Consider the following 22,798-nt stretch of genomic DNA (forward strand, 5'->3'; position numbering starts at 1 on the left):
ACCACCAGTTGTTTTGTTGTGTTTATTATGAACCGTGGTGACTGTGCACCGAGTGGTGCTTTTGGTGCTTTTGGGTGCTTTGGTGGTATTGGTACTGGTGCATCGATGCAATGCGTGCTGTCTCCTCCCTCCCAACAGGAATTTCTTTTTCTTGTTCCCTAAAAAGAAAAAAAAACACAGGTCCTGGGTTGCGTTGTAAATAAGAAATAACGTCACTGTAAATAATGCTCCCCACCGTAAATGTATAGTTTGAGAACAATTCCGTAATTCGGTTAGCTGTGGGCTTGAGTCTGTTAGACAGGGTGCAATGCAATAGGGGGACATATTTATTTGTGTTTTAAGATTGTCACACTCAGGGTCAGGTTAATTGTAGAGGGAATTACACCTACGTGTCACACTAAGTTAAAGTTTTGTAGGCCCGAGGACGGGCCTGAAGAAAGGAGGGTGCAGTGTAACGAATGTGAAAAGTATGGTTTTGTTGTGTGTAACACCCTCGTAATGTAAATAATGGTCGCAGCCGTCCTCCTAGTTAATTCCATGAAACTTACACACAGGCCACGATATATCTTTTTAAATAGTTTATTTCCTTATTCTATGTAGGCTAAATATGTGTTTCCCACTCGATTGACTGCATTGTATCAAACGAAATAAGCGTAGGCCCCTTTCAATTTCCCCAAACATCTCCGCTCTCCAAAGTTCCTTTCAAAAGCGGTGCGAGTGGTGTTCAATCCCGCAAGCCGCCATTGGCCATGTGCTCATCTCGGAGAAGAGGGGGGTAGGAGCCGCCAACTCACAGGCGTGGCACGTCGTCATGATCAAAGGAGGAATCGGACAGCCCTAACAGCCAACCAGCACCGCGGTTAGCGACCCGGTAGGCGTGCCCTCGCAGCCGGCGGCTTGATTCCGCCCCGAGTAATAAAAGCGACTGGAAGGGACTGCTTCGGGAGATGACATGAGAGAGGACATGAGAGATGAGCTGTGAGCTGTGAGCTGTGAGATGAGAGACGCTCCAAACCAAAAAGGAGAGATACTTGGAGAGGAAACAAGCTTTGGAGAGACACGCTGAGAGGAGGGAGACGGCTCCACCAGAAGGAGAGGAGCAGGTGTGACCGAGCCAGCGCGTGACGTCCACAGCATCAGCAGCGTCGACGCGACCGAGGGTTTTCCCGCCAAAAATGCGAAGAATTGGGAGCTGCTACCTCCAGCCCTGCCGGTTGCAGGGACCTGACCCTGCCTCCCTCTCCAGCAACCCACCTCCGCCATTCCTGCCTGCAATTTCCCCCGTGTAAGTGTGAACGTCGTCTGTCCTAATCGTTGTCCTGGGGTTAAGTAAATTGAATAGTATAAGCTAACGATTCACTGTGTGACTGCTTCTTCCATCCATTGCTTGTAAATAACTTTGGTCGCTCCTTCTTTTTGCTTGTGTGTGTATAATAAATCTGTTCTTCCTCCGTACTCTGTCTTCTTCTCTTTTCCTTCTCTTTCGGTCGCTTTAGAGGTTTCCAAATTGAATATCTGTGGTGCGATCTGGTCAACGTTGGGGGAGTCGGGCCAATTGGGGATCCTGTAACGGTCGCGGTTGGACCATCCGCTCGGCCCAAAGTAACATCTAAACCGCGATCTGTAACAATATATATATATATATATATATATATATATATATATATATATATACACATACATATATATATATATGCAATCACTGACTGATCAATATGTAATTTATCCTTGTTTACATATTACTGTAAATATTAGGACTACCAAAGAGCAATAAGATTGCATTTAACGATGCAGAGTCTCAACGGAGTACATGGGATGGAAATGCTGCTAATATTATCCTGAGCACAATTTGCCGTGGCCACGGCCCACGGATACTATATTAAAACACGTGTGTGCAGACATGGTGGGAGTAATCGTTGTACATTAAAAAAAAAAAAAAAAAACACACACACACACACACACACACACACACACACAAAAATGGGTTTGCACCAAAAACGTAGCAGTACTTCGAATCTCAAAAGCCTTCTGAATACACCTGCACCAATGTGGTGACGTTTCGTTACATAACCACATGCAGTCCCTGAGAAAATAGAAATGGTCAGTTCTGCTCTTGGCTCAGAACCTCTTGGAACGGTTACGCCCCTTGGAATGGAACATAGTCCTTCGCAGTGTGAAAGTTATTTGTTGCTGTGCATTGGAAGCAAACCATGAATAAAGCAGTGGTTTAACTGGGTATTTTTGCTGTTTTCATGTAGAATTAAAGGAGAATGGACACGACCAAAACAACTTTGCAGATTTCGAAACATAAACATATCTTAAACACTTCTATTGAGTTCATTTCACAAATATCTTCGCGGTTTTATTAGAATTTGTCAAAATATCGCCGAACAAGCAAAATCAGTTTTGTCAAAACCGCAAACCGGAAATGACGTTTGCGAAGTAACCCAGTTTTTCGTTCTTAAAGCCTTGTTGGCTTCGTGACGATCAGAACATTGCTTTGTTTTCGTTACGATCAGTTGGAATCATGCCCAGTCGTTGTGTTGCTGCTGCTAGTGTGTGCCCGTACGTGTGGGGAGGTAAGTACTTGGACATACGTACGTTGACGTATGTACCAAAAATAAGGCCTCACTGTCCGGAAGTTCGCATATCGCAGTTACGATTAATCACAAATTAGTTTTAATGGCCAAGTATTCAATTTTCAAACCGCGAGGCAGAAACGACAAACACACACGGTTCCTTCGCTGTCGCTTGACCGTACGTGCAAAGAAAAATTAAAACTTGCATCGTTCCTTCGGTCTTCGCTCTCGTCCTTCGCCGTTCCTTCGCTCTCGTCCTTCGCTGTTCCTTCGTTCACGTACAAAACGTATGTGTTTGCTAAATAAATGGCCATAACCTGGTAACCACTTGTCCGATTAATAGCAAACCATGAAAAGGCACATCCTCAGGTCCCCAGCAATATACCTGGCAAGTTTCACTTAGATCGGACCAGTGGTTGTCGGGAAACAGCGGTCACAGACATGCACACACACAGCCACACAGAGATTGCTTGCATTATAGAGAGTGCTATAATGATACAATTACAACTGATACACCTGCAGTGCTGCACTAAGTCAATAAAGTCGTATTTCGTTTCTGTGTTTCTATCCATTTCTTGCCTCATGGCACCGAACATTAATTAAACATTAGTTATGTATTCCATTGACCAGAAAAAGAAACTTTTTCAATTAAAAAAGAGACATAAAAATGAATACCATTCAGTATTTTGGAGGCGCCCGAGATCAAAATCGATCGCCATTGTGTCTGTGTCCGACGATTTCTCTTCTTCACTCTTTGGACGGTATGGTTCGAATCTGTATGGGAGAATCGAGTGCGATTCCCCAAGATTATTAACTTTCTCTTCATTTTCTGCATCAGATTGGTCAGAAATATCGCTGATATCCAGACTTACGCAACTATCGGAGTCGGTGTCTGCCATTGTTTACTATTGCGCAGTCACATCAGCTTCCTCCGATGACGTCACGATGATGATGATAGTCATCACCAGATGCTGGCCAGCGCGAGAGAAATCGTCTGCTATTGGCATTTTAAAACTCGGATATCTCACGATTCACGCATGCCAGAGCAACAATTTTTGCGCCAAACTTAATCTTTTTTGTTGCTACAATTAATCTTCAGCATTTGATGGCTATACTCATGTCCGTTCCCCTTTAATATCGCCTCATAATTCAAGGAGCAAAATTAACCCTTGTTTTTTTTTTTTGGTTTTTTTTGGATACAAGATCGAGGCTCGTGAAAGAGCCAACATTAATCACACAAAAAGTCAAACCGACACATAAAACACAAAATAATGGGAGCGGTAGACGAGATGGGGAGAGAGGGGAAAGGACACAAACACAACATTTGTGAGCAGGGACATCGAGAGAAATGTGGGAGGGGGAGGGCTTGGGGGGAGGTGGGAGTGGGAGAGGTATAAAACATGAACACTGCAAGGACTTCCAGGAAAGAAGTTGGAATTAAAAAAAAAAGAAGTGTATCTGGGGTGAATTAGTGGGGGTAGAAAAGATCATGGTTTTGGATGGGGGAAGATAAGAGATGGTGGTGAACAGCTGTTTTAAAGACCTGGAGGGAGGAGTGGGATTGAAGGGAGTGGGGGAGTTTGTTCCAGAGGTGGGAGAAAAGGGGAATGAAAGAGTGAAGGTGAACAGAGAGCCTAGATTTTGATTGTTTAACCATAAGAGGTTTGCTGGCAGATCTTGTGCGACCTGTAGGAATATTAGGGGGACAGAGCACAGAGAGAGCTGGGGGAGCAAGACCGGAGAGGAGTTGGTAGAAGACAGAAAGACCACCAACCTGCCTGCGGTGAGTGAGTGAAAGGCCCTCGGAGTTAGCTTCATCGCAGGAGATTCCAATGATTCTGAAAGCTTTGGTTTCAACAGCGTGAAGCCGAGCTCGGTGAGAGGCAGGAGCACCGGCCCAGAGGTGGGAACAGTATTCCATTGAGCTGCAGATGAAAGCCTTGTATGTGGTGAGGAGCTCAGGTGTGCCAAGGAAGGATTTCGCCACGACGGAGGATGCCCAGTCGGCGACTGGCTTTGGAGGCCAGCTTGGAAATGTGGTTTTCCCAAGAAAGATCATGGCAGATAGTGAGACCCAAAAGCTTGAGCGACAGAACTTCTTGGAGAGGATTGTTGAGAAAGTAGATGGGAGGGTTTTCCAGTCGGTCTTTTCGGAGAGACATAGTAAGAGTGAGATTTGTCAGGATTGCAAGACATGTTCCACTTGTTTGCCCAGTCTGTGATTTTGTCCAGGTCTGCAAAGAGTGAGGAGGCTGCAGACTGCCGATCTGAGGGATGAGGGATGGAGCGGCAGATAGTGGAGTCATCAGCAAAGAGATAAAAAAGATTTTCCAGAGAGTCGGAGAGATCATTGATGAAGACCAGAAATAGCACAGGGCCCAGAACACTGCCTTGGGGAACTCCAGCCAGAACAGGAAGGGGAGATGAGAGAAATCCATTCAGGGCCACACGTTGCCTACGACTAGAGAGGAAGTCCGCAAGCCATGAGTGGAGATTTCCTTGGATACCATAGGAGGAGAGTTTGGTGAGCAGAGCTGGGTGCCAGACCGTATCGAAGGCACGTGATATGTCAAGGGAGACAGCTCTGATTTCCTGTTTGGCATTGAGGACCTCCATCCATTGTTGAGACAGCAGAAGCAACATGTCCAGAGTAGAATGACCTGGTCTGAATGGATTCCTTGGAGATTTCTGATTCCTGGTACATGATTTCCTTGGATTTCTGAATCCTTGGAGAATGATTGTTGGGACGTGTTTCATGGGAAAAAAGTGGTACAGTCCTCGGATTGATGATTAATGCCATGTTCGCACCTCCAACTGCTCATATTCTGTAGCAGCCTGAACACCACTTTCATCGCCGAAATCCCGCCTTTTGCAAAAAAAAAAAAAAGCGCCTATACCAAGCCCTCAAAAGTGTTCCTGGCAAGACAATTTTCTTTATCCTCTGTAGTGGAACAGTTCTTTGAAACCGACCATGATCACCCTCACATCTCTCTGCCCCCATGCTCCGAGTGCTCTGTAATACAGCATGGAAGACAAAATTGTAGACGCAAGGAATCCATCCCTCAAATTGGTATTATTTCCAGATTGAAGAGTTGCTGGTGCGTTGTGCAGAAGGTAATACGCTCATTGAACTGGCGTCACATTCGACGAATGAAAAGCTGCTGCGCAGCACATCCAAGGGTGTGCATCATTTTGCGAAGCAATATCAGGATGAAATTCAAATGTGTGTATAAGCAATTGAAGCACCGTAATAGGAAAAGCAGGGTAGCTCCAAAAATAAACAAGGAACTCTACCTCACTGTCCTTGCACATGATTGAAAGGTTCTGGCTAGTCAGAAGTCAAAGAATTGCAAAATTGTAAGAAGCCAAGTTCTCCTTTATGGAGTGGGACATGGGCCATGACAAAAGGAGATGTGAAATTGCTACAGAGGATGTCGATCGTGATGCTGAGGATGCTGAATGGGATCTCTCTGCGGGAAGAAACGGAGATATTGGGCAGTGGATAGCAGTTATTGTCATTTGTAAAAAGGGAATGTGGTCAGGCACACCTTTGATGTGGATGCAGTTGGCAGGAGGAGAAATGGTTGACAAAAGTTTACTTGAAGGATTGGTGGTGAGGTACATGAGAAAGGTGGTGTGCAGTGAGACAAACACGCCGTTAATATTGGGGGAAGCTGCTTTGTTGAACACACTGGGTTATAATGGTATCCTGTGGTGTGAATTTTCTCTCCTCGGTTAGCTGAGCACTTTTAGGGAGAAATATCCCTCCACTGTGGATGTCATCCCATGGGGGTTTTCCATGCTCTGTCCTCTAAATGCAAGGTTTGTCCGTGTTCTATCATCATCATCATCAAGCAAGGAAGGAGCACGTACCATTCGTCTTTGATATGACTCATCTAGGGTTGAAATTGAACTGCCGACCTCCCACACTCAGCGGTTGCTGCAACCACAATTTTCACCAAGTCTGATTACAGACTCCATATTCGTGAGGGTTACATTCCTGTAAAGCCTTGCGAATGCAGAATTCACGAATACGGATAACTTGGTTTAATGGGGGAAAAGCGGGTTAGGTTCTCAGGTCAGACTGAACTTCGGGGGGAATGGTTAAAAAAAAGTTGAAAATAAATAAATAACAGTACAGGATACAGAACTGTTTTTATTGACTTTTGATGATGATGATGATGATGGTGGTGTTGGAGGGGAAATCAGAAGGATGGTTCATGCCCACTGTGGGCACACCTGCATCTGTAGCCAGCATGTCCAACACGTTCACTTTTTCGCTCAAACTCGTCACCTTATTCTGCCACTTTCCAGCAGACTCACCTTTCCCACTCATCTTGTTTATGTTCAATGGTGATTACAAGTTCACAATAGTGAGGCAAGAGACACAGCTGGGTGTTTGCAGTTCAGCAACCAAATACATTGCTGTACAATATCAACATCTGCGCACCCCCCTCATATCCCTTCAATTTTTGTGAAGATCCGGATACGATAATCTTTTAAAGTGATTCTTCACCATTCAGAGATGGGACCCAATATGATACATATGCGAAGGAGACATACATAATATGATACATACATAATATGTATGATATTTCAAAAGGTTGTGGATGGGCTTGCTCAAATTTCAAGTCAATCTGATGAAAATAAACTTTAATGCAACCTTGACCTTTGCCTTTTGATCTTGAAAAAGAAAACGGGCTTCTATCTTTTGTTTGGGGAACTAATTCAGTGACCCAATATGAAAATTCTTAAAAATTCAGGTTAATTGGATGAAAATTGATGCCTTTATGTGATTTTGACCAACAACAACAACAACATGCATTTTAAGGCCATTTTCCCTGCTAGAGCGGAGGTCAGCCTTGCGGTCCCCATGACAATCTTCTCCATCTTGCCCTATTTTCTGCATCTCTCCTTGTTAACCCCCTTGCCCGCATTTCTTCTTCCACCATCTTTAGCCAAGTCTTTCTCGGTCTTCCCCGTCCTCTACTTCCTTCCACATTCATTTCCATCACTCTTCTCAACCAGTCACTTTCATCCTTCCTCAACACATGACCAAACCATCTCGACCTGTTTCTCTTCACAGCATCCATCACAGGCTCTATTCCCATCATCTTCGCAATTTCGCAAATCATCATTTGTCTTCCTCTCTCTCAACGATACTCCGCACATCCATCGAACCATTCGCATTTCCACCCTTTCCAACCTTCGTTGCTGCTCTACGTTCATTACCCATGTCTCGCTCCCATAAATCATAACACTTCTCACACATGCAGCATACACCTTTCCCTTCAGCTTCAACGACACTCCCCTCCTCATCAGCACGCCACTCAGTTCCCAAAACTTCTTCCATGCACATCTCACTCTCGCAACCGTTGCCGAGTCTGATCCACCTTCTCCATTCAGCATGTCTCCGAGGTAGCAAAATGTTTTCACACCCTTCCAGCTTCATGCCGTCTCCAAGATCCAACTCAACATTTCCTCCATCTGCAGCTCCCTCTGTGCACACCTTACATTTGAATGTAGCTGCCACACTGGTTAATGACCCTCTCAGACCACTACATTTTTGATGAACCCACGCAGCGCACATTGTACATTCCTCTTCCTGGCATAAATCCAAACTGCATTTCGTCGATCTTCACTTTCTTCCTTATCCTCCTCTCCAACACCCTTTCCAATACCTTCATTCCATGCTCCAATAACTTTATCGCTCGGTACGAGCCACACTCCAGAGGGTCACCTTTCCCCTTGTATAGAGGGACGAGGGTACTCAGTTCCCAATCCACTGGAATGCGGCCTTCTTTCACCACTAGATTACAGATCTCTGTCATTCTCTTCACACCCCAACTTCCTGCTGCCTTCAACATATCTCCCACAACTCCCGTCGGCCCTCCCGCTTTTCTACTCTTCATTGCTTTTATCGCTTCCTCAACTTCCTTCTCAGTTATCTTCTCTGCCGGTCCTAAAACTGGGTTACTCACTATGTTGCCATCCCATTCATTCTCTGTATTCAACAGCATTTCCATATGTCTTTTCCATCTTCCTTTAATTCCATCTGGGTCCACAACGATTTGTCCCACTTCATCCTTCAAGCAACTCACCCCCATCACATCGCACCTCTCTTTCGCTATCTGCTATGCAATCCTGAATACCGCTCTCTTTACCCTCTTCAGAATCCAAGCGTTCACCGAACATTTTCCTACATGCCTCCTGCGCCTTTGCTACCTCTTTCTTTGCAGCCTTCTTGGCTGCCTTATAACTTTCATGCTCTGCTTTTTCTGCCCCCATACCCTTCGCCTTCTGCCACCCCTTGAACTTCTTCCTCTTCTCGTCAACCCTCTTTACAAACTTCATCATCCCACCACCGTGTTTCCGAACCACGCTACGTCGGCCCGGTCAGCACCACACCACGTCGGCCCGGTCAGCACCACACCACGTCGGCCCGGTCAGCACCACACCACGTCGGCCCGGTCAGCACCACACCACGTCGGCCCGGTCAGCACCACACCACGTCGGCCCGGTCAGCACCACACCATGTCGGCCCGGTCAGCACCACACCACGTCGGCCCGGTCAGCACCACACCATTTTGACCGTTTGACCAAATTATTCATTTGACTTCTCCATATTCTCATAATAAAGCTTTGTCGAAAATTTTATGACAATTGCTCAAATGGTAATACTAATAAAGTTACGGCCTAGGCGCGCGCGCGCGCACACACACGCACACACACACACACACACACACACACCTGCTGTGCGGGAATGGTGGGAGGGGGGGGGGGGGGGGGAGGGCTAAACAAACAGTTGTTTTTTGTCAAGTTTAGTTTGGGTGCAAAGCAGACACGGGTGGTCTTTGAATTTTGAGAAGCTTTCTAGTTATTTTTGTTATTAGAAACGGCCTTAGAAAAATGTTTAATATGGTGGAACGATGCTCAAGTTGTTATCTATACGCGTAAACATGGCGTTCTTGGAGTGCCGGTCCACATGTGTTGTGGAACAGAAAGCAATACAGACTGGTTGCGGCCAAGAAAGTGCAGCCAAACAAAACTAATCAACACAAACCAAGAGGAGGCTGGTGATGTAATTAATTGTTTGGGCTGTACAGCAATGATGTAAACAATGCTCCCAAAACCACAGAATCTAATATTCTACTTGCCGAGTAATTAATTGCTCATTCACACTTTTCATAAAATGTATTTAATTAATTGCAATGAAAGCTGCTTTCGTAATCCTTTGAGAGTATAAACATTTTTTTGTTTATACAACTAAAAAGCAGGGAGACAATAAATATGCTGTCCCCACTTCTCCAAAAAATAGGGGGATATGTTCCCCCCACCATCTACTAAAGATTGATGCCCGTGGTCAGCCTTCTGCCGATGAGGAGCAAGGTTGTGGAATCAATCCTTGCTGATCTGGTAGAAATATTCAACTGGTCATCTACCTGGAGGTTTCTTTTTAATGAAAAGGAAAAACTATGTCCACATTTTGTCTTTTCATAAAGGCTATGACTTATGGTATCCGTGGAAATTTCCACGAATGGCTCACCGACTTACTCTCCTGTCGTAGTCAACATGTGGTTCTAAATGGAATTCTCTCATCTCCTCTTCCTGTTCAGGCTGGAGTTCCTCAAGGCAGTGTTCTGGGTCCTGTGCTTTTTCTCGTCTTCATTAATGATCTCTCCGACTCTGGAAAATTCTCTTTATCTCTTTGCTGATGACTCCACTCTCTGCCGCTCCATATCTCAACCCTCAGATCGGCAGGCAGCAGCCTCTTCACTTTCTGCAGACCTGGACAATATCACAAACTGGTCAAACAAGTGGAACATGTCTTTCAATCCTGACAAATCTTACACTCACTATATCTCTCTGAAAAGACCGTCTGGACAACCCTCTCATCTACTTTCTCAACAATCCTCTTGAAGAAGTTCTGTCACTCAAGCTTTTGGGTCTCACCATCTGCCATGATTTTCCTGGGAAAACCACATTTCCAAGCTGGCATCCAAAGCTAGTCGTTGACAGGGCATCCTCAGTCGGCAAAGTCCTTTCTTGGCACTTTTGAGCTCCTCACCACATACAAAGCTTTCATCCGCAGCTCAATGGAGTACTGCTCTCCGCTCTGGGCTGGTGCTCCTGCCTCACATCTAACTCGACTTCACGCTGTAGAAACCAAAGCTTTCAGAATCATTGGAATCTCCCGCGATGAAGCTAACTCCGAGGGCTTTTCACTCTCTCGCCGCAGGCAGGTTGGTGGTCTTTCTGTCTTCTACCGACTCCTCTCCAGCCTTGTACCCCCTGCTCTGTCTGTGCTCTGTCCCCAAATGTTCTTTACATGACTCAAGATCTGACAGCAACCCTTTTCTGGTGAAACTGCCAAAATCAACACTCTCTGCTCATCTTCACTCTTTCATCCCTCTTTTCTCCCACCTCTTTAACAATCTCCCACACTCTCTTTGATCCCACTCCTCCCTCCAAGTCTTTAAAACACCTGTTCACCACCACCTGTTATCACCACCACCCCCCATACAAAGCTTTAATCTTTTCTATCCCTGTTGATCCACCCCAAATCCACCTCTTTCAAATTCCGTTTTCTTTCCTAAAAGTCCTTGTATTGTCCATCTTGCTTATCCTGTGTACGCCGCCCCAGCCCTCTCCCTTTCACAAATCTCCCGATGTCCCTGGTCTCCACTGTTGTTGTGATTCCCTCTCTCTCTCCCCCTCTTGTCTCCCCCTCCTTTTATTATGTATTCTTTGTGTTAGCTCTTACATGATGTAAAATCATCACATAAAATCATCAATCTCTTGCATTCTATGGGTGAGCTCTTTTATTATATGTTCTATGTGTCAGTCCTGCTCTCCCCCTCCCTGTCTTCCTGCTCCTTCCTGCTCCCTCCTGCTCTCCCCACTCCCCGTCCCCCTGCTCCGTCCTGCTCCTTGCCTCCCTGCTCCCTCCTGTACCCACCTGTCCCCGTCCTCCTCCCCCCTCCCTGTCCTACTCCTCATCCCCCTCCCCCCCACTCAACTCCTCCCCCACCCTTCCCCTTCCCCTATCCCCATTCTTCCCCACCCCTTCCCCTTCTCCTCTACCCTTCCCCTCTCCCTCCCACACCCTTCCCCTCTCCCTCCCACACCCTTCCCTTTCCTCTCCTCTGCCCTAACCCCTCCCCTCTCATCCCCACTCCCCTGAAAGTAGTGTCGATGCCCTGATGATCGGCATAATTTTGAGGGTTGTCATTGAAAGCCATGATGTAGGGTGCAGGTGCCTCTGGAAAGAGAGATGTGCAGCATGGAAATCATAAGGTTGTTCACTTTATCTAGGTAAAGAATGTCAATGGTTGGACCTTTTCTATTTAGACAAATACCACGGTCTTTGTCTTGTAGTTGTTTTACACTAGTTCGTGTGTATTGCAGCTGAGGACAAGAAATCGGATGTTGAGCCAGAGGATGTCGTTGAGGAGGTGGTGTCTGCCAGTTCTCCAGTGCCGGATTATACCGAATACATCACTGGCAAGAAACTGCCTCCCGGTGGGATTCCAGGTGTTGACCTGTCAGATCCCAAACAGCTTGCAGAGTTCGCCAGGTCTGCTTACTTCCTGGGTGATGGGGGTAATTTAATAAATGGTTTTTTTGTACTCTCCACACACGAACATACATGAGAATGATAAACGAGGTTGGACAAATAATAACCCATTTGTGCAAAATCTACAAAACCATTTAACAGGAATACCCCGGTTGCGCAAAGGATGGGTTCCTGAGAGATTTGAGCAATAGCAATTTCGCACAGAACGAGGCTCATAAAGCATTGTGTTAATGAGGGTACATGGACCGGACACACTATTTCCAGGATAGATGCGGTACCTCCAGGGACATAATAATGATATATATTAACTGTAATAACCTGAAATCGTTAATGAACAACAACAACAGGCATTTTAAGGCCATTTTTCCTGCTGCAGCGGGGATTAGCCTTGCGGTCCGGTCCCCATTACAATCTTCTCCATTTTGCCCTATTTTCTGCGTCTCCCCTTGTTAACCCCCTTGCCCGCATTTCTTCTTCCACCATCTTTAGCCAAGTCTTTTGCGTTCTTCCCCGTCCTCTACTTCCTTCTACATTCATTTCCATCACTCTTCTCAACCAGTCACTTTCATCCTTCCTCAACACATGACCAAACCATCTCAACCTGTTTCTCTTCACAGCATCCATCACAGGCTCTATTCCCATCATCTTTCGCAATTCATCATTTGTCTTCCTCTCTCTAAACAATACTCCGCACATCCACCAAACCATTCGCTTTTTTTTTTTTTTTTGAAAACAAGATCGAGGCTCGTGGAAGAGCTAACATTAATCACACAGAAAGACAAACCGACACATAAAACATATAACGTGGGGAGCGGTAGACAAGATGGGGCGAGAGGGGGAGGAACACAAACACAACATCTGAGAGCAGGGACATCGAGAGATCTGTGGGAGGGAGAGGGCTTAGGGGGGGGGGGGAGGCATGGGAAGGGGGGGGTGGGGTGGGAGAGGTATAAAACATATGGACACTGCCAAGACTTCCAGGAAAGAAGTTGGAATTTCAAACAAGGTGGATCTGGGGTGAATTAGTGGGGGTAGAAAAGATCAAGGTTTTGGATGGGGAAAGATAAGAGATGGTGGTGAACAGCTGTTTTAAAGACCTGGAGGGAGGAGTGGGATTGAAGGGAGTGTGGGAGTTTGTTCCAGAGGCGGGAGAAAACAGGAATGAAAGAGTGAAAGTGAGCAGAGAGCCGAGACTTCGGCAGTTTAACCATCAGGGGGTTGCTGGCAGAACTTGTGCGACCTGTAGGAATATTTGGGGGACAAAGCACAGAGAGAGCTGGGGGAGCAAGGCTGGAGAGGAGTCGGTAGAAGACAGAAAGACCACCTACCTGTCTGCGGTGAGTGAGTGAAAGGCCCTCGGAGATAGCTTCATCACGGGAGATTCCAATGATTCTGAAAGCTTTGGTTTCAACAGCGTGAAGCCGAGCTAGGTTTGAGGCAGGAGCACCAGCCCATAGGGGAGAACAGTATTCCATTGAGCTGCGGATCAAAGCCTTGTATGTGGTGAGGAGCTCAGGTGTGCCGAGGAAGGACTTCGTACGACGGAGGATGCCCAGTCGGCGACTGGCTTTGGAGACCAGCTTGGAAATGTGGTTTTCCCAAGAAAGATCATGGCAGATAGTGAGACCCAAAAGCTTGAGCGGCAGAACTTCTTGGAGAGGATTGTTGAGAAAGTAGATGGGAGGGTTGTCCAGTCGATCTTTTCGGAGAGACATAGTAAGAGTGTGAGATTTGTCAGGATTGAAAGACATGTTCCACTTGTTTGACCAGTCTGTGATTTTGTCCAGGTCTTCAGAGAGTGAGGAGGCTGCAGATTGCCGATCTGAGGGAAGAGGAATGGAGCGGCAGAGAGTGGAGTCATCAGCAAAGAGATAGAGAGGATTTTCCAGAGAGTCGGAGAGATCATTGATAAAGACCAGAAAAAGCACAGGGCCCAGAACACTGCCTTGGGGAACTCCAGCCTGAACAGGAAGGGGAGATGAGAGAAATCCATTCAGGGCCACACGTTGTCTCCGACCAGAGAGGAAGTCCGCAAGCCATGCATGGAGATTTCCATGGATACCATAGGAGGAGAGTTTGGTGAGCAGAGCTGGGTGCCAGACCGTATCGAAGGCACGTGATATGTCAAGGGAGACGGCTCTGATTTCCTGTTTGGCATTGAGGACCTCCATCCATTGTTGAGACAGCAGAAGCAGCATGTCCAGAGTAGAATGACCTGGTCTGAATCCAAATTGATGATCGGAGATCAAGCCATTGGAGAAGAGGAAGGATTTGATATCCGAAGCAATGATGGTCCATGACTTTGCTGATAATTGGGAGCAGGCTGATTGGTCTGTCGTTGCAAGGATCTGTTTTTGCACCTTTTTTGTGTAAAGTGGTAATGTTTGCTGATTTCCAGGATGCTGGCAGATGACCTTGAGCAAAAGAGAGGGTGAAAAGAACAGAGAGAGGGTGAGATAGAGCGGCAGAGCAGGATTTTAGGACCCGTGGGCTGATGCCGTCTGGTCCAGTTGCAGAATCAGAGTCGAGGTTTGATAAAAACTTCTCCACCTTGTCAGGAGAGAAGGACACAGTCCAGGAGCAGTTGGGTTCGACTGGGTAAGGTGGGAACAGAGAGAGATGGGTTTGGGACACAAGATTTTGAGGCAAACACAGAGTTGAGGCATTCGGCTTTGTCACCTGCGGTGTCAACTGTGTAGCCATTTGAGGTAAGGGAGGGGATGGAAGGGGAACAAACACCAGAAACGGATTTGACCAGATGCCACCAGGATTTGGAGGAAGGAGACAGGTTTGAGAGTTCAATCTTGAGTGTGGAGAGATAGTGTTTCCTGGCCCTCCTGAGGGTAGACACACACTTGTTCCGAGCTTGGTGGAAGGAACTGAGATTGCCTTCAGTTGGATTTGCCTTCCAAGAGGCAAAGGCAAATTGTTTCAGGGCAACTGCCTCACCACAAGATTCAGTGTACCATGGACGGGAGGAAGGGTAAGACAACTGAAGACGAGATGGGATAAATCTGTGCATGAGAGAGAGCAGTTTGCATTGGAAGAATTCCCAGGATGAGTTGATGTCAGAGGCAGTGGAGATGGGAGACCCGTCCAGATGATTGATGGCTGCTTGAAGACCGTGCCAGTCGGCCTGAGTGAAATGCCAGACTCGGCGACGCTGAGGAGGCTCTCTGAGAATGGCCAGAGAGATGTCCACCTTAACAAGCACATGATCAGAAGAACCGATTGGGGCAGAAGACATTAGCAGGGAAGTTTGTCATAACCAAGTCTAGAAGAGAAGATACACCATTGGCTGAGATCCGCGTCGGGAAATTGACAGATTGTGTCAATCCCAGGGAGTCGCAGAAGTCCTTTGCTGAGGTGCCATGGCTGGTGGGAGATGAACCCACACCCAGCCAGCTGGCATGATGACAGTTGAAGTCGCCACATATGAGGAAGAGAGAGTTGGGATGAGTGGATAGAATTGGTCCATGTTGTCAGACAGTGAAATGTAAATGGAGTCATCACTGTTTGGAGGACGGTACAGAACACATATGAACAAAAGGTGGGAGCGGAGAGGAAGCCGTAGCCAGAGGTACTCCTAGGGGTGAGGTGGAGAGAGGGCAGTGCAAGGAGAGTGAGGAAGAGAGTTTTTGATGAAGATAGCCACCCCACCACCAGGACGAGGCTCAGGTCTATCATACCGGAGGAGGGAGTAACCAGGAAGAGATATTAAGGAATCAGAGACATCTTGAAGGAGGAAAGTTTCTGTGAAGCAGATCAAGTCTGGATTGTCAGAAGCAACCTGTATGGAGAGATCAGTCAGGTTTGAGCGAAGGCCACGGATGTTTGAGGTCCATACCATTGATGAAGAGAGAGGGGGAGCATCGGGTACAGGACAGGGGAGGGGAGAGGTAGGGTAAGATGAAGGATGAGAGGGGGAGGTAGGGAGAGCAGTTGATAGTGTGTCAGAGATTACAGAAGAGGTACAAGAAAGGGAAGGATGAGGAGAACGAAAGGTTTGATGGTGAAGGGATGAGGCACAGTGAGGGGTTGTTTGAGGGGGGGCAGAGGAAAGTAGAAGGGGAGGAGGGAGCTTTGAGGAGGAGGAGGAGGGGGGAGGGAGAATTGGAGAGGAATGGTATGGGAGGAGATTTGAATGGGAGGGGTTGGGTGGGCGTTTTGAAGGGGAGGAGTGAAGGGGGAGTTTCGGAGGGGAGGAGTGGAGGGGAGGGTCAAGGGGGGAGTTTCGGAGGGAAGGGGCAAGGGGGGAATTCAGGAGGGGAAGGGCAAGGGGGGAGTTTAGGAGTGGAGGGGCAAGGGGGGAGTTTAGGAGTGGATGGGCAAGGGGGGAGTTTAGGAGTGTAGGGGCAAGGGGGGGGATTTGGAGGGGAGGGGAAAGAGGGGAGTTTAGAAAGTGGATGATTAATGAAAGACGAAGATTGATAACAAATTGGGTTTATTGTGATTTTCAAGTCAGCAATCCGATGAAGAACGGTGGAGGAGGGATGGAATGAATGTGAATTTAGAGTTATAAGGGGAGAATTTTTTTTTTTTTGAAGTGGAATGAGTTGGAGAGGAAATTGAAAGAAGCCTTTTAAATATGAAGAAAAACAGCGTGTTGTAATATACCACTGAATAAAACACTGAAGGGGAAAGTTTGAACATATTTCAATGATATTTCAACAGAAACGTGAACAATCTTAAATGCACAAAAATCCAACGGGGGGAGGGCCGAGAGGGACCACCACGAGTCACGTGAACAGGGCAAAAGGTGGATGGCAAGGAGATAATGGGGGCGGGGCGAATAGCACACCTGGACAGAAGTACAGGATGAGACAACAGCACACGTCGAGAAAGGAAAATAAAAGTTTTTTTTTGTTTGTTTTTTTTTTGGGGGGGGGGGGGATTTTAAACGTCAGACAAAGAGTATTATGTTCGGGGTGGAAGGGAAAAATCTAAGAGCCAAGCAAAACACGAAGTAGGGGACTTAAGTTAACAAACACCAACGGGGCTACAAGGCCGCACACAAGGAGCAGAACACGATTAATTACGGTATTTGCCAGACGGTATTTAAAACGTTAGACAAGTGGTCGATGTTCGGGGAAGTTAGGGGGAGAAGAGAAAATCTAAGAAATATGCAATACAGCGAAGGAAAGAACTTAAATTCACAAAACACCGATGGGGGGAGGGAAGCCGAGAGAAACCAGGCCGCGCACGCGGTGGGAACAGAAAACGATTAAATTATACAAAAGTTTGCATGAATTGCAAATCAACACCAACTGGAAAACACACTGCAACACATGCACAATAAAAAACGAGTAGAAATTGACGAAAACACGAATGGAAAAAATACCTTAACTTTGCTGCCGTGCAGAGGTCGAAGTCAAATCCATTTCCACCCTTTCCAGCCTTCGTTGCTGCTCTACGTTCATTACCCATGTCTCGCTCCCATAAATCATCACACTTCTCACACATGCAGCATACACCTTTCCCTTCAGCTTCAACGACACTCCCCTCCTCGTCAGCACGCCACTCAGTTCCCGAAACTTCTTCCATGCACATCTCACTCGAGCAACCGTCGCCGAGTCTGATCCATGTCTCCTAGTTAGCAAAATGTTTTCACACCTTCCAGCTTCACGCTGTCTCCAAGATCCAACTCAACATTTCCTCCATCTGCAGCTCCCTCTGTGCACACCTTACACTTGAATGTTGCTGCCACACTGGTTAATGACCTTCTCAGACCACTACATTTTTGATGAACCAACTCAGCACACATTGTACATTGAATGGAGTTCACTCCGACACCCTTCCTGCACACAGCACACGGCCACTTCCCAGTTCTTTCCATCTCACCACATGCTTTGCCACTTGCCATCACCTTCATCTTTCCGATATTCACCTTCAGCCCTTTTGTCTCCACACATTCCTTACCTCATCATCCTCTACCTCATCATCCTCTACCTCTACCAACCACATCATCCTCTACCATACTCATCCTCTACCTCTACCATACTCTTCAGTACATCTTCTCCTTCTCCTTCAGTACCTTCAGTACATCTTCTCCTTCAGTCCATCCATACTTTCTGCAATCAACACCAGATCATCTCCATACAACAACTCCCACAGTAAACCCTCCTTTACGTTCCGAGCCAGCACCTCCATCACAGCTACAAAAAGGAGTAGACTTAGTACCCACCCCTGATGCACTCCCACCTTCACCTCTAACTCACCACTGTTCCCGTCCTTCATCCTTACAGCTGTGCGCACTCTTTCGTACATTGCCATCACTACTCTGATCAACCATTCCTCCACTCCTAATTTCCTCAATGCCCATGTCACTACTTCACGTGGAACCCTATTGAATGCTTTCTCCATATCAACAAACCCAAGAAACAACTTCTTCCTCTTCTCCACATACTTCTCCTGCAACTGCCTTACAATAAAAAGTGCGTATGTTGTTCCTCTTCCTGCCATAAATCCAAACTGCATTTCGTCAATCTTCACTTTCTTCCTTATCCTCCTCTCCAACACCCTTTCCAATACCTTCATTCCATGCTGCAATAACTTTATCGCTCGATACGCGCCACAGTCCAGAGGGTCACCTTTCCCCTTGTATAGAGGGACGAGGGTACTCAGTTCCCAATTCACTGGAATGCGGCCTTCTTTCACCACCAGATTACAGATCTCTGTCATTCTCTTCACATCCCAACTTCCTGCTGCCTTCAACACATCTCCCACAACTCCCGGCAGCCCTCCTGCTTTTCTACTCTTCATTGCTTTTATCGCTTCCTCAACTTCCTTCTCAGTTATCTTCTCTGCCGGTCCTAAAACTGGGTTACTCTCTATGTTGCCATCCCATTCATTCTCTGCATTCAACAGCATTTCCATATATCTCTTCCATCTTCCTTTAATTCCATGTGGGTCCAAAACGATTTGTCCCACTTCATCCTTCAAGCAACTCACCCCCATTACATCACACCTCTTTTGCTATCTGATTTACAATCCTGAATTCCGCTCTCTGACCCTCTTCCGAATCCAAGCGTTCTCCGAACATTTTCCTGCATGCCTCCTGCGCCTTTGTTAGCGCCTCCTCTTTCTTTGCAGCCTTCTTGGCTGCCTTATAACTTTCATGCTCTGCCTTTTCTGCCCCCGTGCCCTTCGCCTTCTGCCACTCCTTGAACTTCTTCCTCTTCTCGTCAATCCTCTTTCCAACTTCATCATCCCACCACCATGTTTCTGAGTGCCTCGGTGGTCCTTTTGTCCATCCACATACCTCACCAACGGCTCCCAACAGACTATCTTTCATTGACATCCAACGACTTTCAAGTTCAACCACATCATCCTCTACCATACTCAGCCTCTCTTTTAATGCCTCCCTCACTGTCACCTCTTTCAACCTCCACACCTTCATTCTCGGTTGGTACTTCACCCATCGAGCTCTCCTCGCACCTTTCACCCTTATGTCGCAGACAACCAAGTGGTGCTGTGAAACAGCCTCCTCCCCCGGGATCACCTTTGTGTCCCGGAGGTGGCCCCTATCTTGTGTACGCACCATCAGGTAGTCAACAGTTGTCTTTCCCTTCATTGTTCCGACCAACCTGCGGAGCATATCCCGAGATGACGTACAACGTTAAACTAACTAATTAATGAATGATGAATTAATTAAAAACGTCATTAATGAACACCGTTAAACTAATAAATTTTTGTGATAAAAATATACATTTTGTACATTTATGCATGAGTTACCATTGAGGTGTCTTGGAGCTAGCGTTTTGACCACTGACTGCCTTCGTTCGGTAGACGAGTGGGTATGCGAGAAGGGGCCCAGGGACAGGATCGTACCTGCTCCTGGAGTCCACAAAAAGGTCCCTGGTCCTGACCCATACCCCTAATTCCCTGGGCCTGGCCCCCAACGAGGCAAAACATACCACAAAACGGCAAAACGAAAATGAGTTATCTCTTACACTAGCCTGGACTTGGTATACAAAAAGAAAACTTCCATGGGACGCAGGCGACGCGAAGTGGCAAATGGAAAAACAGCAGGTGACCCCTCCCGGGGGAAACCTCGTGTTTTCCTTGGACACCCCTTCCTTGGAAATTAACGTACAGGATGGCAACCTCTTCCAAAAAAAAGCCCTGCTTTGTCCACATTAAAAACTAGCTGGGGAGGGTAAACTTCTACAAGGGCTTTAAACGTAGACGGCGATTGATCCTTTTTTCCATCTAATTTGCTTCTTTTTTTTTCTTCTTTTTTTTACACACCTCTGATCTACCCAGTGTGGGATTGAATCTTGGGCCAGCTATACACTGTCACTGGTGTTTCCTCTGCAGGGCGATATATCAGTGTGTGCCGTCCCTTGGAAGCTCATGAAGCTTGAACAGAAACTTTTTCTTATTCCTTCGCCGACGAAGTGGCTGGAGGCATTATGTTTTTGGGTTGTCCATCCGTCCGTGATAGGTTTTTGTTCCCGCAATAACTTGAGAACAGCTGAAGGGATCTATGTCAAACTTGGTGCATGTATGTATAATGATGTAAAGATGAACTGATTCAATTTTGGGGTCACAAGGTCATGTTTGATAAAAATACGGTTACCGCGATAACTTGTGAGCCTGTGATGTGATTTTGACCAAACTTGGTACAAGTATGTATTATGATGCAATGATCAATTGATTCGATTTCGGCATGAGGAGGTCAAAGGTCAGAGTTTTTAATAGGTGTTTGTTATCCCGATAACTTAAGAATGGCTGAAGGGAATGAAGTCAAACTTGGTATAAGTATTATAATGATGTAAAGATAAGCAAACTTGATTGTGGGGTTTAAAGTTCAAAGGTCAGAAGTCCCATTAGGTAGAAATTCTGTCACTGCGCTAACTTTTGACCCAGGGATGGGATTTTGACCAAACTTGGTACAAGTGTATATTATGATGAAAAGATGAATTGATTAGATTTCTGCATCCAAGGTCAGAGGTCCTGTCAGGTAAAAATGTGATACTTGAAATCAGCTGAAGGGATTTGAATCAAACTTGGTACGAGTATGTATAATGATCAGCAGCATTATTACGTTAGGTAATAATGTGGACAGAGGCATATCGGTCGACGTCGCGACGTCGAAGAGTGCCGTTTTAGTGTAGTTGGTGGATTTTAAAGATCCCACAGTCTTTTTTATTTTTCTTTTTTTTCTTTACAGGAGCGAGCCTCGTGGAAGAGCAAGGTAGATCGTCATCATATAAACTGCTCTTTCACTTCATCATAGAAACTCAGCGTCTTATCCCTCACCTTCTTACTCTTTCACTTCATCATAGAAATGTTATCTCTACCCACTGGTACATGATGTCTGCCTTTGTTTTTTTTGGTGAATATCAAACTCCCCATTACTTGCTATTTTTCTGACGTTTACATTGATTTAAGAGAGAGAATAGGCCATATATAACAACTCCAGCTGCAAACTATATCCAGCCATCGGGTACTTCAGTGCACATGGCATAAGACTGTACTTGAGTATCACAGTCACCATATATGTCTAAAAATGTTATCATGCTACATGTACACTGTTGATTCCCAGGACTCTGTTTGTTGATATCTCATCATATATATATATATATATATATAGATATAAATAATAATAATAATGCATTTATTTTATATAGCGCTTTTCAGGAAGCCCAAAGACGCTTTGACAGAGTGCAAAACATAATGCATAGCAAAACATAAAAACAATTGCAAAAAAAAGAAGAATCAATAGGGAAATATTCAAAGCACAAAGGAGGGAGCAGGAGAGGAGATAGTCAGGGGTTAGATGCTGTGGGTTAAATGTTGAATGCAGTGTTGAACAGGTGGGTCTTGAGTGATGTTTTGAATGTGGTGAGTGAGGAGGAGTCTCTGATGGTGTGAGGTAGCGAGTTCCAGAGGGTGGGAGCAGCGATGGAGAAGGCCTTGTCCCCCCAGGATCTAAATTTGGTCCGGATGGGGGGGGTCAGGAGGTTGGTACCAGCAGAGCGGAGGTTGCGGGTGGGAGTGTGTCTGGAGAGGAGGTCAGCCAGGTAGGATGGGGCCAGGTTATGGAGGGCTTTGTAGGTCAAGAGGAGGATTTTGTACTGGATTCTCTGGGAGATGGGGAGCCAGTGAAGCTTGTAAAGGACGGGGGTGATGTGGTCACGGGTCCGGGAATGGGTGAGTAGACGGGCAGCGGAGTTCTGAAAGTATTGGAGTTTATTGGTGATTGTTGAGGGTGAACCATAAAGGAGGCTATTGCAGTAGTCCAGACGGGAAGTGATGAAGGCGTGGATGAGGGTTTCTGCAGCCACGGAGGAGAGGGATGGACGGAGACGGGCGATGTTTTTCAGGTGAAAGAAGGCTGTCTTTGTGATCTGTTTAGCGTATTTGTCGGAGAGGGTTTGGTCAAAGATGATGCCAAGATTCCGGATGTGAGGGGAGGTGGATACTGGGAAACCGTCGATGTTGAGGGCAAAGTTATGGGTGGACTTGGTGAGCGTTTTTGGGCCAATGATGATTATTTCAGATTTATCACAGTTAAGTTTGAGGAAGTTGATTTGAAGCCAGGATTTTATTTCAGTGATGCAGTTTGTCAGAGGATAGAGTGGGTGGCGGTGGAGATGGACTTGGTGGAGATGAAAAGCTGGATGTCATCGGCGAA

At 46.3% G+C, this 22,798-nt stretch overlaps 1 protein-coding gene across 2 annotated transcripts in view; it reads left to right on the forward strand.

Annotated features, from left to right (window-relative positions):
* YY1 (YY1 transcription factor) overlaps window positions 1-22,798 on the forward strand; it is an 84,689-nt gene that overhangs the window by 32,650 nt on the left and 29,241 nt on the right. Inside the window, exons 2-3 of one of the 2 annotated variants that reach the window (XM_068131321.2) lie at window positions 11,988-12,156; window positions 21,332-21,355. In XM_068131321.2, coding sequence (XP_067987422.1) covers window positions 11,988-12,156; window positions 21,332-21,355 — 193 coding nt within the window. The remainder of the gene's footprint in view (window positions 1-11,987; window positions 12,157-21,331; window positions 21,356-22,798) is intronic. The other variant, XM_068131322.2, reaches the window with a different exon arrangement.

The sequence above is a fragment of the Myxine glutinosa genome, chromosome 11 (assembly GCF_964187855.1).
Source record: "Myxine glutinosa chromosome 11, kmMyxGlut1.1, whole genome shotgun sequence".
Lineage (NCBI taxonomy): Eukaryota > Metazoa > Chordata > Myxini > Myxiniformes > Myxinidae > Myxine > Myxine glutinosa.